This window comes from Oreochromis aureus, linkage group 10, assembly GCF_013358895.1.
Source record: "Oreochromis aureus strain Israel breed Guangdong linkage group 10, ZZ_aureus, whole genome shotgun sequence".
Lineage (NCBI taxonomy): Eukaryota > Metazoa > Chordata > Actinopteri > Cichliformes > Cichlidae > Oreochromis > Oreochromis aureus.
Genome location: NC_052951.1, coordinates 4,069,030 through 4,085,035, shown reverse-complemented (window position 1 = coordinate 4,085,035; position 16,006 = coordinate 4,069,030). Strand labels below are relative to the sequence as shown.

Below are 16,006 nucleotides of genomic sequence, written 5' to 3'. Positions count from 1 at the left end.
TGGAACTTTGAGCATAGGTAAAATGAACATTCATTATTGTAACTTTTTATACATCTCAAGAAATGGGTATAGAAAAATATATCCTGGGGTTTGTTCGCTGCAAACATATTTGTATTGTCCTTATAAGATTATTCTCCAGAGTTATTCTCCTATAATATATAGATATATATATATCGCTATGTGATCTCTCATCATCCCAGTGAAGCCGAGTTTGAAAACTCTCACGTCTGTGCAGGAAGTGGAGTATATATATGTTATGAGATAATATTTCTCATAATATGTCTCCAGCATTACAGCACCGACACTGGCTTTCCTCTGATTAACCGCAACACAAGCCATGTTTTCTGTCTCCCATCCCAAAACAAACCAGCTCAGTTAAACTGAGGTTTCACGGAAAAACGTGTCCGACTAGCGTCAGTGTCTCCGCTACTTATGTATCTTGTCGCCAGTAAAGTAGTCCCTCTGAATTTTCCCCTTTAATCATTGTTTACAACTGTTCTGTTTCTATGTGGTCTGATTACTTTGTTGCTCAAAAGAAGTTTAATATTCAAATTCTAGAAAATAAGAAACAATGGCTTTAAAGAGAAACTACGTCTCCCATAGTGCTCTGAGCCCTGGCCGCGTAGGTGTTTCCGGTGTCTTATAACATTTTACTTCCTTCCACACAGGCTGACACGAACAAACGAGAAAGAAGACGTCGTTAAGTTTTAAATGTTACCGCCAATACTCGGATTTTGAACTTAGTTTTTTGTTAGTTTCTGTTGTAAAATTCGCGGTATGTGGCGAATGGTGTCGGAGGACTGAAGAATCGGTGCAAAACGTAGTCCGTAACGTGTAGGCCTCCGAAGAAAGTTTGGTCGAGGGCCTGTAAACAACATGTCCTCCGCCTCGCAGTCTTCCTCGAGACGGCAATGGTGCTACCTCTGCGACCTGCCCAAGATGCCTTGGGCTATGCTGTGGGAGTTCAGCGAAGCTGTATGCCGGGGTTGTGTCAACTACGACGGCGCAGACCGGATAGAACTCCTCATTGAAACTGCCAGGCAGCTGAAGAGCACTCACGGAGTTTTAGACGGCAGGTCCCCCGGTCCACAGCAGGGCAAACCCAGCTCTGCTGGGCCCCTTGAAGCGGGGCGGCATCACGGAGAGCGTGTAGACCGGGGGAGGGGTGAGTATGGGGCTTCTTCTCGCCTCCCCAATGGTCTGCACAGAGCTGAAGATGTAGCTTTGTCAGAGGGCAGCCGACAGAGCCCGAACACTCGTCGGGCTATGCCTGGGGTAGTTTCTAGTCTTCATAACACCATACCCCATGCCTTGATAGCTCAGGGGCTAGTAGCAACAGCTTCTCATGGCATTTTAACCCCATTAACAAGCACGAGAGCTGGGGCCGCTCCTATTGCCGTCTCAGCTGGCCCCATAATAAGCGACAGTGGCAGAAGACAGGCTGTGTCGCTGGGTATGGGACCTAGCACTTCTACTCTAGTGGGCATAGATCCGGCAGTGTGGAGGAACAGTGAAGTAATGGCTGAACTGAATGAGGTGGCTCGTAGTAGAGTGGAAGGGTGGCCTAACCGTCCCAAAGCAGTTCGGGATGTGCTGGTAGCTCTCAGCAGCTGTGTCCCCTTCAATGTGCGCTTCAGGAAAGACCATAATCTGATGGGGCGTGTTCTGGCCTTTGATGCTAGCGCTACTCCGGAGTTTGAGCTGAAGGTGTTCGCGGAGTATCCCTCTGGCTCTGGAATGATCTACTCAGGAGTTCCAGATCTGGTCAGGCAGATGTTCCGTGACTCTGCCAAAGATGCTGGTAAGGCAGTAAACTCTGGGCTGCGCTACGTGGAATATGAGAAACGGCAAGGGACCGGAGACTGGCGTGGGCTGTCTGAGCTGTTGAATGATGGTGTGCGTATGTTTAAAGAGCCCCCAATCCCAGAGGTTCTGCCACAGCCAGACCCAGTGCTGTCTTTGGCAGCTCCTGGACGCCCCGGACCAGCCAAGGGCACAACCAGGCGCCGAAAGGCTTCTCCAGGCTCTGAGAACGGAGAGAGTGAGGGAAGGGCCGAACACCCTGTGAGGGAGCCCTGGCCCCGGGGCACGTACTCAGGCATGGAACCTCTTCCTGGCATGGCCGTACCTCAAGAGGGCCCACCTCGTCTACACAACCAGCCTTCACCCATCTCAGCACTTATGGGAGTGGCAGATGGCCTGAGCTCCAGTCACATGGCCAGAGAGAGCCCCAGCATGTCCACAGCCCACTCCTCAGCTGGGCGCCCCACAAGCAGCAGCCCCTCGACTCCCTCCACCTCAGTCTCCCAGGCAGCTGTAGGGCAGGGTCTGAGCACTGGAGGACAAAGTAACAACACAAACACTGGGGAGTCTACAAGTAGCACCCCAGGCACCCTGCTTTGCTGCACCCTCTGCAGAGAGCGCCTGGAGGACACTCACTTTGTCCAGTGTCCCTCAGTCCCGCACCACAAGTTCTGCTTCCCCTGCACCCGAGGGTTCATCCGCAGCCAAGGTCAAGGAGGAGAGGTGTACTGCCCCAGCGGAGAGCGCTGCCCCCTGGCCGGATCCACTGTGCCTTGGGCCTTCATGCAGGGTGAGATCTCAACCATCCTAGCTGGAGAAGGAGATGTGACAGTAAAGAAGGAGAACGACCCTTGACCCTCCATCCTTTTGGCAGTGAATGGTGAGAAAAACCTGAGAGGAGCAGACCTCCTTGTTTTATAGCTGAACTTTATCAGTGAGTGTTAAAGCAACTATCAAAAGCAGTTAAAAATAAATAAAAAATGGCAGACAAGTGCAGGCATATGGTTTCACATGTGCTTTTATTAAATAGGGTAACTGCAGCCCAAATCATCATTTGTTAAACAATTTGTGTGTTAATATTTCTTATATTTCTTCAACACTATTCTAAGAAATTAGAATATCTTTGGTTGTAGATGTCAGACAAGGTTTTTGTTTTGTTTTTTGACCAAATTGGGGGAAAAAAAAAAAATTGTAGGTGCTAACTTTGCCCAACCAATTTCTCTGATGATTTCAGTGACACTGTTGAGTTACTTTCAACTCTTCCTTGTCACGAGGTGTCACTATGCCACATGCAACCCGAAAATGTATTTGTGTCTCTGGCTGGAATTGAAATAAGCAAATGTGTAAACTGCTACACTAGTGATTTCAGTGTTAGAAATGGTTGAAATCTCCTCATGACGACTTGATAGTTTTGCTGAAGTTGTGGCACACCCTCATCATCAGATCTGAGGTGCTCATATGACTTGGCCAGAGCTCAGACAGGATCCAAAGTGATGGAATAATACATGACTAAAACTTTGACTTCTGACAAGTTGTCTTTAGATGTTAGAAGGCACCACATTTCAGTGTTAGTGTATGTTAGGCATTAGACAACCTGATGTCTCGTTGGAGATTTCATGTAATCCCAGACTGACTCCATGATGCTGAGAGCAGGGCTCTGTGGGGGCACACCATCTGTGGCACAACTTTGTTTCTTAAAAATTCATCTACATGAGCCTTGTAGTGTTTTTAGCCTCTTTGTTCTCTTTTAGAATTATATCAGATATCTTCTTGATGTTACTGTGTGAGGAGAATATTTTTGAATGTGGAGTTACCTGTATGTATTAGATGCATCTCAATTTCAGGTCTGAGCTGTGGGACAAAGACTCTGCTGTTTGATATTCTTACATGGCTTTCTTCTTTTTCCACAGTGGATTAAAACACAGTGAAAGCACTTACCTATAATCTCAAGCAGAGGTCCACTTTGGCTGTAGTTCATCATGTGTGCCTCCAAGAGCCGAATAACTCTGAAGCCCAGGAGGACCACTACACAAAGACCGGTAACTCGAGACAAGACTCACTCACGAGAGGAGGGAGACGTCTGCGCGTCGGGGCTGCATCGTGACCGAATCAAGTCTCGACCCAATCTCTCTCCATCCTTTTTTACAAAAAACAACAAAAAAAAATCTATTTATTTTTTTTTTCCTAGTGTGATAAAGGCCTCATTTCAAAAAGCCCAGGATTAAAAGCACACACTTTTCTTTTTTAAAAATTTTTTTTTGCTGTTTTTGTGTTTTGTTTTTTTCCCCCCCTAACAATGACAATCTGATCTTTTTTGTTGTTGTTTTTTGCATCCTGTCTGACACAGATGCAGGATACTTTTTACATGGTTTGACAGAATGATGCAATTCTTTAAAAAAACGAATGTTCAAAAAATGTTAAAACCATTGGGTCCTTAAAGCCAAGGGGAAAAAAATGTAAACCTACAATACATCACTTGTTATTCTCTTTATATTGTGTGTCAAAAATGTGAATTTTCTTTCAATATGGCTATGTAATTTCTATTTTTGATACAATACAAATTTCTATGTATTTGTTTATAGTGATGAGAAGACCAAAGATGGCTTCATGCTCAATGTAATTTTATTGTATTGTAGCTGTGTATGCTGTATTCACTGATAACCCTGGCATCAGTCACTAATTAGTTATTCTATCATACAAGTAAGCTTGTTTTGTCTATTTACTTTTTGAATTCTATGTATGGTAAATTTATTAGCATCACAATCTTCAATGGTTAACCCACATATTCATGTGATCTTAACAGGTCAATTCTACAATAAATGACAATGTAGTTAAAACTTAGTCATTTTGCCGCTTCTCTACTAATGACCCTTTGAAGCCTCAGTTGTGCATTTATATAAAACTTTATTAGATAAATATTTTTGACAGAAAAAAAGGAAAATCCCACACCAGCTCCCCGGCATAATTAGAATCTTTCCCACAAACCACTATTAGCAGGGTTGTAAACACACTGAACAACAATGTGTATTTACATGCACTTAGGTGTCCTGGCTGCAGTAGTATGAACAGCCTGAGGGGTGTACTACGAATAAAAATCAACACGTCTAGGCTTCTGGTAACACAATGGTGGTATTATCTGTTGGGCTGTGCTTTCTGCTTCAGGCTCTGTGGGCACACACATGGAAAAGGTGTGTTTTACGCATCGTGATTGTTCTTCCCTGTAAAATGATCGCTGAGTGACAGAGACATTATCAGCCAATAATACATTGGTTGTTTAAAATCTATAAAGAATAATATAATAAAATCTATAAAGAAAAATATGACAGTAAACTAAAACACTGCTGGTAATTCAGTGCATAGATGCGGTAAAACATTTTCATTTAAACTAATAATTGTAATTGCCAAGTGTGCTCTTTGGTGCTGTTTGTTTTTAATGTGACAGCTGGAGTTCTGGAGCTTCAAAGTGGATACATTTTAACATTAAAGTAGTGAAGTTGCTTTGATTAAACAGGTATTCTTGGTATGTGTTTTAATAGCTGTAATTTCAGCAGGGTAAGTGAGACTTGGCACATTAGACTCGGGTATATAAATATATAAAAAAACATGTTTTCTGAATCTCCAAATTAATACGTGCACATTCCCATGACAATGGAATGCATAGTTTATGCTTCATTGAGTGGTTTTAGTAAGGTACAATTTGCGTAAACAAAACATTTTTCCAGCAGACGATCTATATTGTGCTTAAAACATGCTGTAATATTGGCTTCCAACCCATTTTAAAGGGAAACTCCAAACATAACACCATGCTGATTTAGCCAGGTAGAAAAGCCATTTACGTGACAAAAAAATTGAGTTTAAGCTCAACATAGCTAAACCATTAACTTTACAGTACACCCCGCTGGTTACCCCAGAATTTAAGTAAATAGAAGCTGGTCTGTTACTGTTGAAAGTTGGAGGCCCGATATTCATTTCAAGATGTGTGCACTCAGCTGTAAAATGCTATTACCCACTATTGACTCACACGACTGATCTCTGGTAACCACATTAATGCTCAGGAGCAAAAAAAAACGTACATGTAAAAACCAAGCCAGCTTCTTGGGACTGGTGAAAATTTGCATTTGTGTCCATGAGAATAAATCACTCTGACTAGTGTCAAACTGTGCACAGAAAATGAGAAATATGTGTACTCATGACAGGATCCTCTAATCTGTTACACTGTTCAGTGCAACCAGGATTCTCACTTTCATGAATATGTCACTTTTACAGGAAATGCTGACTGCAGCCCTAAGTGCATGTGAATGTTTAATAGTGATCAGCCATACATGATATAAAATGCTTGACCAAACAATAATATGTAATATTGTAAACACCACAAACAAACCCACAGAGCTTTAACTAATATCAAACCAAAATGTGTTTAGCTGTAAACATACTTTTACAAAGATAGTGGTATAAACCTAGATTCATTTACATGCAGTTATTCATTTCATTCATACAACTGAAGGAAAGACAGAAGTGGTGAGCATGATCACGGTGTATATCAGTGCTTCAGATGGGACACCCGCCGTCTCCCAGGGCCTCCTGAGCTGCCTTCAGGGTCTCCCGCTTCACACACTTCCAGTAGCCAGAGATGCCATTTTGAGGCTGCACCTGAGGGCAAGACACTGCGGATCACATCAACCGTACTGGGAGACAAGCATTAGCATGCAGCCTAGGAGTGATATGTAAAATATCTATTGCTAATAAACAATTTGTATTTTTGCCATGATTAAAGTCAAATGATGACAGTTGTTTCTATTAAGAAAAAAAAAAAAAAAAAAGAGTATGTGTAATCCCAGGCACATCAATTAGGATGTAAAAACACGTTGAGCAGTGTGCCCACTACTTTAACTCGCTTTGGTTAGCTAATTAAGGCGTGGCTGTAGCTCAGGAGGTAGAGCAGGTCATCTACTGGTTGGTGGTTCGATCCCTGGCTCCCCCAGTCTATATCCTTGGGCATCCATCAGTGTGTAAATGGTAGTTAGTAAGCACTTAAAAGCATAGAAGACAGTGCTTGTATAAATGTGACATGTTGTATAGAGTGCTATTCATTATAAGAATCAGTTTATTTAAGGGAAATAAATACAACCCTTAGTTAAATAAGACACACTCATGTCTGTTAAAAATAAAAGTTGACCTAGGCTGGCCAGAAGAGCTGGAATGCTCCATCGTCACCTCGGCTGTCTGTACAACAGTGAAGCCAAAATATTTTGAAAGCAGATCCAGTTAATGGACTTAAGGACCATTTCACACGATGCTTTATTCAGTAAATTTATGGCCAGCTGAGTAAAAGTAAAAAAATGATTAATGATGATCCTTAAAACAGCAATAGAATCAGATTTTCTTATAGCAGCGCGACGTTCAGAGTTCAGCAGTGGAGTTAACGGGCTGCTGCTGAAAATTCAAAACATTTTAGCAGGTTATGCTTCTAATTAACATTTGGAGATGTATGCCACTATTGTTTTAGTTGATTGTTTTCAGAAATGGTCGGATGATTTGTTGCTATAAATTCTGGGACAGCAAGCAAGCACTGAAGCGCCTTGGTTAGTATTCAGAGAATTCAAACACTTCTTCTTATTATGGCTGCACAGATACGTCTGCGTCACTTCACTCCCTAAACAAAATGAACAACTGGAACAGACCCTCAGACGGATGGGCCTTGGCAACCAAAAGCTAACAGTCTAGTCTAATATGTTCATGTGCCCTTTTAAATAAACTTGCAAGTAGTTCTTTTAAACGTAGCGAGTTAACAGTGTGCCTTAGTGTTTGTGTACTTCAGTGTGATCTACACTGCAGTTAGAGGAGCACTGACGTTCATTGATAAGTCTCTTACATCTGTATCTACACATCAGGCTTTCACAGTTTTATATTTAACACATGGAGGTGAGAGAGGCACTCACTTCACTTAAACATGGTGACAAAGTAGAAAAGTCAGTGTTTTTGTGGACACAAAACACAGTCTAAGAAGATGGGGAGTGTACCTTTAGACCCCGTAGTACTCGGTCATTCATCACACCAATGAACTCCTTGTGGCTCAGGCAGTTGTCTCCATCCATGTCGAAAAGCTTAAACACGGTGTCCAGCACGTTCTCGGACAGTTCGTGGCCTGTGGCAATCTTCACAGCTCGCTTGAACTGGGCTGTAGGGAGAAGAAAAAAAACATCTATGCCTGGAAGATTGGAAGAAAACTACAGACTGATCTAACCAGAGAAACCGTACCCATGCCCACAGGACGGTTGGCTTCTGTGACCATTTTCATTGAGAAGGCAAAATCCTCCAGGTTGTTGGTGAACAGGCAGAAGGCTTTGAACTCATCAAATGTGACACTCTACAAAAGAAAACATAACAGCTGACATTTAGGCCACAACAAATCCTATTCTGACGGCACCGAGTGGAGGAAGAGCACTTGTACCTGACCCGCAGGTATCTTCTTCCTCATGTTTTCCCAGTAGACTTCATTGTCTTCTGCATTGGTGTAGTGTAGCAGCCATTCTGCAAAGTCTTCCCTCCGCATGGTGTCCATACCTTTGGAAAACTGCAGAAACTCCATCTCCTGGACTTCAGCCTGTAGGTCCTCCATGAACCTGAACAACAGAGACTAATTACACAAAATTTCATCCTTTAAGACCCACCAGGGTTCTCCTGCTGAGGTTTGCCAGAGACACAGGTGAAGACCACACAGTGAAGTCCAACATTTTGATATTCAAATTAAAGTAAAGTTTAAAAAAGAAAAAGAAAACTATTATATAAAAATGTGCAATTCCATAAAAACTAACAGTGGAGTGATGAAGTAAAGACAAATTCAGCACAGTGAAGTCATGTGGTATCCTCAGCCTCAAATAAAGCTACATAAAGTTAGGTAATCATAATTGCTATATCCTTATTCCATTAGGGATTGGCTGGCCCGTCACAGCACCTTTCTAGTTATGGACCACTCAAAGTGGACCAGTGAAGTAAAGAGAAACTGAAAAGGTGAACAGGGAAAACCCCACAAAATACATAGATTTATATCAGAACATCAGTGGCTTAGTAGCACATCTGGCTCATAATTAATCACAATTCACAGGTGACTGTAATGTGTGAAGTATAGATTTTTTGGTCATTTGGTCATATAACATAAAGTAATTTCACAACTATATCAAAGTATCTGACTAACTCAGATACTTTGGGCTGATGGGGACCTGATGAATGTAAAAACACAGAATTATCTTTTTACCTGATGTAGTTTCTGAGAAGAGGATATCAGGCCCTTGTAGAGCAAAATTTAGTATTGTGGTCTAGACCAACTGTCCCCAACCCCCGGGGCATGGACTGGTACTGGTCCGTGAGTTATTTGGTACCGGGCTGTGAGAGTTTAGGCTCGGGTGTGAAACTTATGGTTTTCAGGGTTTTTATCGTTAACTCTGTTTCCCTGGGTCTTTTCCCGTGTTGTAGCTGTGTGTCTTATTTTGAAAGAAATATTCACCATAGATGGAAAGATGACGAATATCTCGCTCATATCTCGTATGAGCTCAACACTCCTTTGTGCTCCTGAAACACATGGAGAACTTAAGTTTCTCTCTCTCTCCTTTTTTTTTTAAGAAAGCAGTTCAAGCCTAATATGAGCTTTGCTGTTCTTTTCCTTGCCTTTGCCTAACGACATGTTCAAACAGTATTTCTACATGCAAAGGATTTAGGGAGTGTCTACATCCCTTACAGGTGAGATTAAAATATTCAAAATGTCTGAGATTTCAAAAAAACAGAAACTTTACACTGTAAAGCTGCTAATTATGAAAAAGTGTCATATGCTCTGTAGTACATATGTGATTATTAGGGGGTATCCCTACCGGCTGAAGTCCTTATACTGCAACTTGTTGTCCCCTTTCCTCCCAAAGAAGTAGGCCTGTAGTGTTGTGTTCACACCTTCTCCTTCTTCTGTGGTTTTCTGGGTAACATGCAGACAGTGTTCAACAACATCGTGTGTGTTAACATTCAAAGTGAAGTGACAGAAATGACACCATAATACTGATGAAAAAAAACAGCTGTAAACAGATCATTCTTTCTAGTCCTCCGCCAGTGTTATCAGTCTGTATGTTTTTAACTAGCCCACCAACCAATGAACACTCACCTCTGTAGTATCTATAGGGGCTCGCAGTTTAGTTTTTCCCATGATTTTCTTGAGCTTCAGCAACAAAAAGAAGAAATAAATAAAATTTTAATTAACCAGTTAATCAAAATAACTAGTTGTATTGAAAATGTTTGGTTGTCCAAGTGTGAACAACATCCTACATTATCAAACAGACAATACAAAAAACAAACAAACAAAAACCAGGTGTATATATATAGCATATTTGAAAAGGGGTTTCTCTTTAGAGCTGTCACAAGACAAGTCAAAACAAATATAAAGCTATGGTACAGTTCACCTATCAAGTTAGAGATGTGGCTTTCATGTAATCACATGATAGAAACCCGAGCAGATGAGAATGCATGCACTTCTACTTTTCACTGAATGCCTTTGGCTTGTTCACCAAGTCACAACATGAAACTATAACAAGGTGAAGGACGTGCCAACATGCAGTCTAAAACAAAAGCCCAAGTCTAACATCGTTCTAAGCCTGAACGCTACACAAATATTCTCTGTCTGGTTGAAAAAGTCAAAGAAAAAAGAAAAAAAATGTCAGGTGACTTTAAATAAACCCACTAAACTCAAGCAGCGACAGATAAGACAGACTCGAGCAGCTACAACTCTCCTCACCTTCACGTGGTGCCTTGGTTCATACTTACAACTGCAGGAGTTGTAGCACATGAGGAAGCGTTAAAAGTGGCAACAGTTTGAAATTAAGTGCACATAGATATTTAAAACAAATATTTCTGTATAATAAGTCCTCCCATAAATTTACTACTTCATTATGATCTGTTATAATCTACTGCTGCTTTTATTGTCAGCATATCCTAACACATCACAGCTCTTACCTTCAAAAACTCCTTTTTGTCCACATGCTCGTTGCCATCAATGTCGAGCATTTTGAAGGCTATATCAAATCCAGTACGCGGCTCTGCAATAACAATGTAGACAAAGAATATCAGAAATGTACAGTCCAGAATGGAGCAAACCACTCAGCACAATATCTCCTGCAAGAGCTCGGACTATTGGAGAGACTTACTGGTCAGGATGGACAGCAGGAACAGATACTCTGTGTAGGATATCAAACCTGTGACAGACAAAATACACTGTGCTGCATTTCAGATAACCAACAGGGGGACACACACTGACAAAGAGGATTATCATTAAACATGAAAAGGTGGATTGTTGATGTTTAGGTCTGGTGACAGGTTAAAGTGGACCTCTCATTTTCTTTATATTTTGCAAGGAAAATGGGAAATAGGCCATTTACTGACACGTGCAAACATGCAAGCAAATGCAGAACATAAGGTGAAACCAGAGTTTGTACACATTGTAACCTTACTGGCCAAGATTACTTCTGATTGGATCTTGTCTCTCCAGAACATTTACATCTCACTTTTAATCATTGAGGAAAGTGTCAACACATTTTATCATCGTGCATTTATTTTTATCTAGTTATCGTCCTGTTGTCATCAGGAAAAAAAGTCAGTGAAATGAACACCATGGCTGACATGCAGCCCCAAACCATGACAAATCCTCCAAAACTACTGAGATTTTTAATAGATGCATCTATTTTAAAATCCTAAACCTTGTTCATTCACAAACTCACTGACAATACCCCATCACCCTTTTACAGCTGAGGGGTAAAAACGTTTCTCCTGGCCTAAAAATGACTGACAAAAGCAGCCAATGTCCAAAGAAAACCTTTGAAAGACCTCTGAAAAGCCTGGAGAACTACTGCTCAACAACACCTTAAAAAATGATAAAAGGAGCTGGTAATCATTCTGGTGTTATAGAGAAATTGGGGGGAGGATTTAAACAGATGATCCACCTGACAATTAAAAGGTATGGCATCGCAGTCCCCTTTGAGAACTTACCGTTGTCTCCCAAGTTTCTGAAGAGATCATTACCAGCACGAGCTTTAGAGGCAGCCACCAGCATACCGTTCACATCCTGCCGGGATAAAACGAACCATTAGCCTAAAGAAATGGCCGAGGTCTGCAGGTTGCACAATGCTAGAAAGTTAATGTACCTGTTTGGTTAAAACTCTCTTTTGCAGCTTTCCTGCAAAAACCAGAGAAGATGTGTTGATAACAGAACAGCAAAAAATTATTCAAGAACAGGCACAAGGCAAGAAGCACACGTGAAGTTGTTCCATGCACACAACAAACTACTCTGTTTTGCTTTGTGGGAACATGGAGGTTCCTCTTCCCTCTCTCTTTTCTTCAAACAACCAGTCAGAACTGCACTCAGTCTTCCTCATAATGCTGCACGGCCACACTGATCTGAAATGTTTGGGAGGTGTGTCTGGGTTTGGTTACGTACAGATGGTACAGTCCAGCCTTACTGACACATGAAAGCACTAAAGCAATAAAGAGATGCTCAAAAGCATGCTCATGGAAACATCGTCGGGTCTGCCGTGATTTGTTTACAATGGGACTTCTGCTCCTTAACCTCTGCGCACAGAGTCCGCAAATCGGGGCTTTACAAAGTCAGTTTACGCAGGACTGTAAGCTGTCATCTGTGAGGCGTGAGCGGTGTTTGTCTTTAACATAGTTCACGGTGGAGAACAGCTGCTGACATAATGTGGATCCGAAGATCCATAATTGGCCTACCTGGGGTTGAAAGTCTCTATAAATGCACGGCGTTTCGGCGGGTATACCGGCTTCCCCGAGTGTGCCGCTTATTTTGAGCGATGAAAAAAATAATAGAATATAATTTTATTTTTATATTTCAATATCACAATAATCTTCCAATTTAGAACTACAAGTTAAAAAGAACTAACATAAATAAAATACACTTCAGCTAAATACTTCTAATTTATTTGCCCAAACCACGCGGAGCCGCAGTATAAGGACTAAAGAGCCGCATGCGGCTCCGGAGCCGCAGGTTGCCGACCCCTGAGTTAAACACACTAAACATGAGCAGTTTAGGTTTCACTATATTTGCACTAGAAAAATTCACTATACAGGAGCTGGGGATCGAACCACAGACGGTCCAGTTTCTGGTATCTGACTTGTGGTGATACTCAATAAGGCTCCAAAGTAAGGGCACTGTTCTTTGACATACGTGATACATACTTGCTGGATATTTTTGTGGTGCAATTTAAAAAAAACAAAACAAAACAGGAGGTTGGAGATAGTTGAGTCTGATCCTGATGAGTGCTCTAGTGTCAGATTGTGAGGGCTGTATATGAAATGAGTAATTTTTTTTTTTTTTTTTTTTTTTAAATCTACTGGGGATGAAAAAGTATTTAGCAAAGGGAAATCTACCACTCGACCTGGGAAATCACACCCTGTATATATTTGTTAAAGAAAGAACAGGGATGTAGATTATGGAAGGCTATCAGCTGTTTGACCTGTTGTATGCTGTATGAGCTGCTTACGATCAACTTTCTCCAGCATCACAGAGAAGAGGAAGTCTCTGGGGGTCATGTAGGGCTCCTCTTCATGGATGACTGAGGCGAATTGGATGAAGCGGATTTTCCTTGCAGACATCTGCGGAGCTGCATCTTCCTGCAACAGCACAAGGTGCACAAACACCAATGTAAACTACAGAACACATGTTCAACAGCACCTCCCTTTATATGTTTAATGATTAACTGGACAAATGTGTGGTTTGTTAGAATTTTATTTTATTAAATTATATCTAATAAGTCAAGACTAACAGATTCACTGTGTATAAGTACAAACAGTTTCAGTGAGCACCGCTAGGGGGCACTAATTGACACTATGAATTTGGACGGTCTTTTTGTAGATATCCAACTAACATTATTGTGTCGCTTGTACTTGTAATTACGAAACATCGTACTTTAAATGAACACAGACAGGCATATGAACGGTACTGTCCGTTTGCGGTGAATTTTGACGACAGGAACTTTCTGAAGTGTCCACTTACTTTTTCTTCCTTAGCATAAACGGCGAAGGGCAGAGTCCTGTTGTTTACATGATACCGGTAATAACAGACAACCCCGGTGCCAATTACAGAAGCCACAATACCGCGACCGACAGTACGGTACTGTGCGAAGGTTTTCAGAGATCGAGGGCTCCTCAAGACACCCCTCAGGAGAGCTGCAACTTTCCCCCAGCTGGCCATTTTCAGGAAGCTAACTCGCTAGCTGGCTAAACTGCGTTCGTCTTAGCAAAGCGAGGCCACGCCCCCTCTCCCGCTGTGATAGGTAAGGAATAAATGACGTGAAGCCGTCAGCGCCGGATTGTAGAGTTCACCTTTTTAGAAGAAGACGTTTGAGAACATATATAATAATTGTGAAAGACACTTCATCTGGTTTATTTACAGAGCTGTGGTAACACATGGAAAAACTACCTTATGCCTAATATTATTTTAAAAAGTCAGATAAACAAGCTTAAAAATCTTGAAATATCCTATATTGAGTTTTAAAAATAACTGAATATGAATTTTTATTTCAAAACTAAATAAAAAATAACCAAACATAACCACGTCTTCATTTTTGGGGCCTCAGGTCTAACATTCAGATCATATAAACTCCATACTGGGCCATGACTGGCCCAAGCCCTGCTGGTACATCAGAGTTAAAACGATTAGTGTATGGCTCTTTCAGCAGATGTATTTGAAACCACCTCTTCACACCTTTATACCAGAGGAGGAACTGTCCAAAAGCCTTTTTTGTTGGTTAGCAACAGCATACAATAAAGAGGAGAGCCCAGTGCAGAGCAATAACTATACACTCAGTCTGTGCACAGATATAGATGTATATATAGATTTAGTATTTCCAGCATGTCCTCCTTCAGTATGAATGTGTGTCCAAGGACCTGAAGGCTGCCTGTCACAGGCTGTATATCACCCAGGTACAGACCGAAGAGGAAGGAGTGGAGCAAAGGTCAAGATCCATTTCATTTAACCACTCCTCATTCCTAGACTATAATGTCACAGAGGGCAAGTTCTCTGGTGAAACTACACTACCTGAAAGAGTGTCTGCTGAATCATTACTGTAGTCTTGTTTTAGTTTAAAATATAATTGCATTGTAATAATGTATAAGAGAAAAGATGCATTGTTTTAGTGCAATTTATCAAACAGAGTCAATATGTATCAAGTATCTTAGAACAAGAAGAGGTCCAGGATTTATTTTTGAAAGGAATCATCCAATCTCTGTCAGAATTCCAGAAAAGATTATATATAACATATAACATATAAATGTGCCGTGAAGATCTATAAAAAATGTATTCACACCTACAGAGGGGGGAAAAAAGACAATAGCAAAATGAAGGGATGAACAGATTTTATGAGACAAAACCACATTTCATATTTTCACAGATACATACTGGCAGATGTAGCTTTACATTCTTCAAATATACATCGAATTGTGCAGATTTTGTGCTGCACCGTGTACATGGATGTTTTTAGAACAGATCCTGCATCACCGCTGCTCTTTCTCACCGTGCACAGGGCTGCACTTGAGTGCCAAAAAAAATTGCACAGACCTTTATTTTTACTCACATTAATTATTCACATCTGTCCATTTTTTTTTTTTTTTGATGCACCGTATGTTGCTTGGATAGGAGACCTTTAGTTGGTTGCTCTAAGAAAAAGCCAAGAATACAGTATACATCTTTTGTTGTTGTTGGTACTCTGGTTACTGTGTGTACAGAAGAAGATGTAAAGCATTTGGATAACTTCTCAGTATGGATACAGTCTGGAGCCCTTCAGCAACGATTCCTTCTTGCAGCAAAGTGTCAGTATGAAGGCTCCTGCAGCTCTTTCCCAGGAGGAGCGCAGTACACTCAAAGACTAACCCTATGTTTAATGAAGGTTTCAGCCATGTTTACATAATCCATAAATACTTTATTGTATGTTACTGTTATATGCAAATTACAACCACCACATTTGTTACACAACCTTAGAAGGCTTCAGCATGGAGAATATGAAGTTGTTACTGCTGCTGCTACCTTGTGACGATAATGCTCTGGCTTTTCAGCTCAACTCTGAGAAGAAAGGCGGTAATAAACCACTCATTTATCTTGTAGTTGAAATCAGTGTGTGGTGCCAGTGGGTGTGTGCGGGTATGCGTGTGTCCACATCAA

General features: G+C 41.3%; 2 protein-coding genes across 3 annotated transcripts; one reads left to right on the top strand and one right to left on the bottom strand.

Annotated features, from left to right (window-relative positions):
- The first annotated feature begins 533 nt into the window (after positions 1-533).
- Positions 534-4,644, top strand: LOC116322559 (interferon regulatory factor 2-binding protein 1-like). The gene is made up of 2 exons (XM_031742656.2): positions 534-2,683; positions 3,714-4,644. The coding sequence occupies exon 1, from the start codon at positions 877-879 to the stop codon at positions 2,656-2,658; it is 1,782 nt and encodes a 593-aa protein (XP_031598516.1). The 5' UTR covers positions 534-876; the 3' UTR covers positions 2,659-2,683; positions 3,714-4,644.
- A 46-nt stretch (positions 4,645-4,690) lies between these two features.
- Positions 4,691-14,101, bottom strand: micu2 (mitochondrial calcium uptake 2). Of its 2 annotated transcripts, none has more exons than XM_031742657.2 (12): positions 13,844-14,101; positions 13,305-13,461; positions 11,979-12,010; positions 11,824-11,899; positions 10,986-11,033; positions 10,795-10,877; positions 9,950-10,003; positions 9,669-9,766; positions 8,255-8,426; positions 8,062-8,170; positions 7,824-7,981; positions 4,691-6,453 (listed from the first exon to the last, which is right to left on the bottom strand). In XM_031742657.2, exons 1-12 carry the CDS (start codon positions 14,039-14,041, stop codon positions 6,352-6,354), a joined length of 1,287 nt encoding a protein of 428 aa, XP_031598517.1. In that variant the 5' UTR covers positions 14,042-14,101; the 3' UTR covers positions 4,691-6,351. The 2 variants fall into 2 exon arrangements, with proteins under 2 accessions (XP_031598517.1, XP_031598518.1); XM_031742658.2 differs by having other exon boundaries at positions 13,332-13,461.
- Positions 14,102-16,006: the final 1,905 nt, after the last annotated feature.

Coding starts and splice junctions, on each gene's coding strand:
- LOC116322559 (XM_031742656.2), top strand. CDS start 877: ATGTCCTCCGCCTCGCAGTCTTCCTCGAGACGGCAATGGTGCTACCTC.
- micu2 (XM_031742657.2), bottom strand. CDS start 14,041: ATGGCCAGCTGGGGGAAAGTTGCAGCTCTCCTGAGGGGTGTCTTGAGG. Junction 11,900..11,978: donor AGAGAGTTTTAACCAAACAG/GTACATTAACTT, acceptor TTATCCCGGCAG/GATGTGAACGGTATGCTGGT. Junction 7,982..8,061: donor CAACCGTCCTGTGGGCATGG/GTACGGTTTCTC, acceptor TTCTCCCTACAG/CCCAGTTCAAGCGAGCTGTG.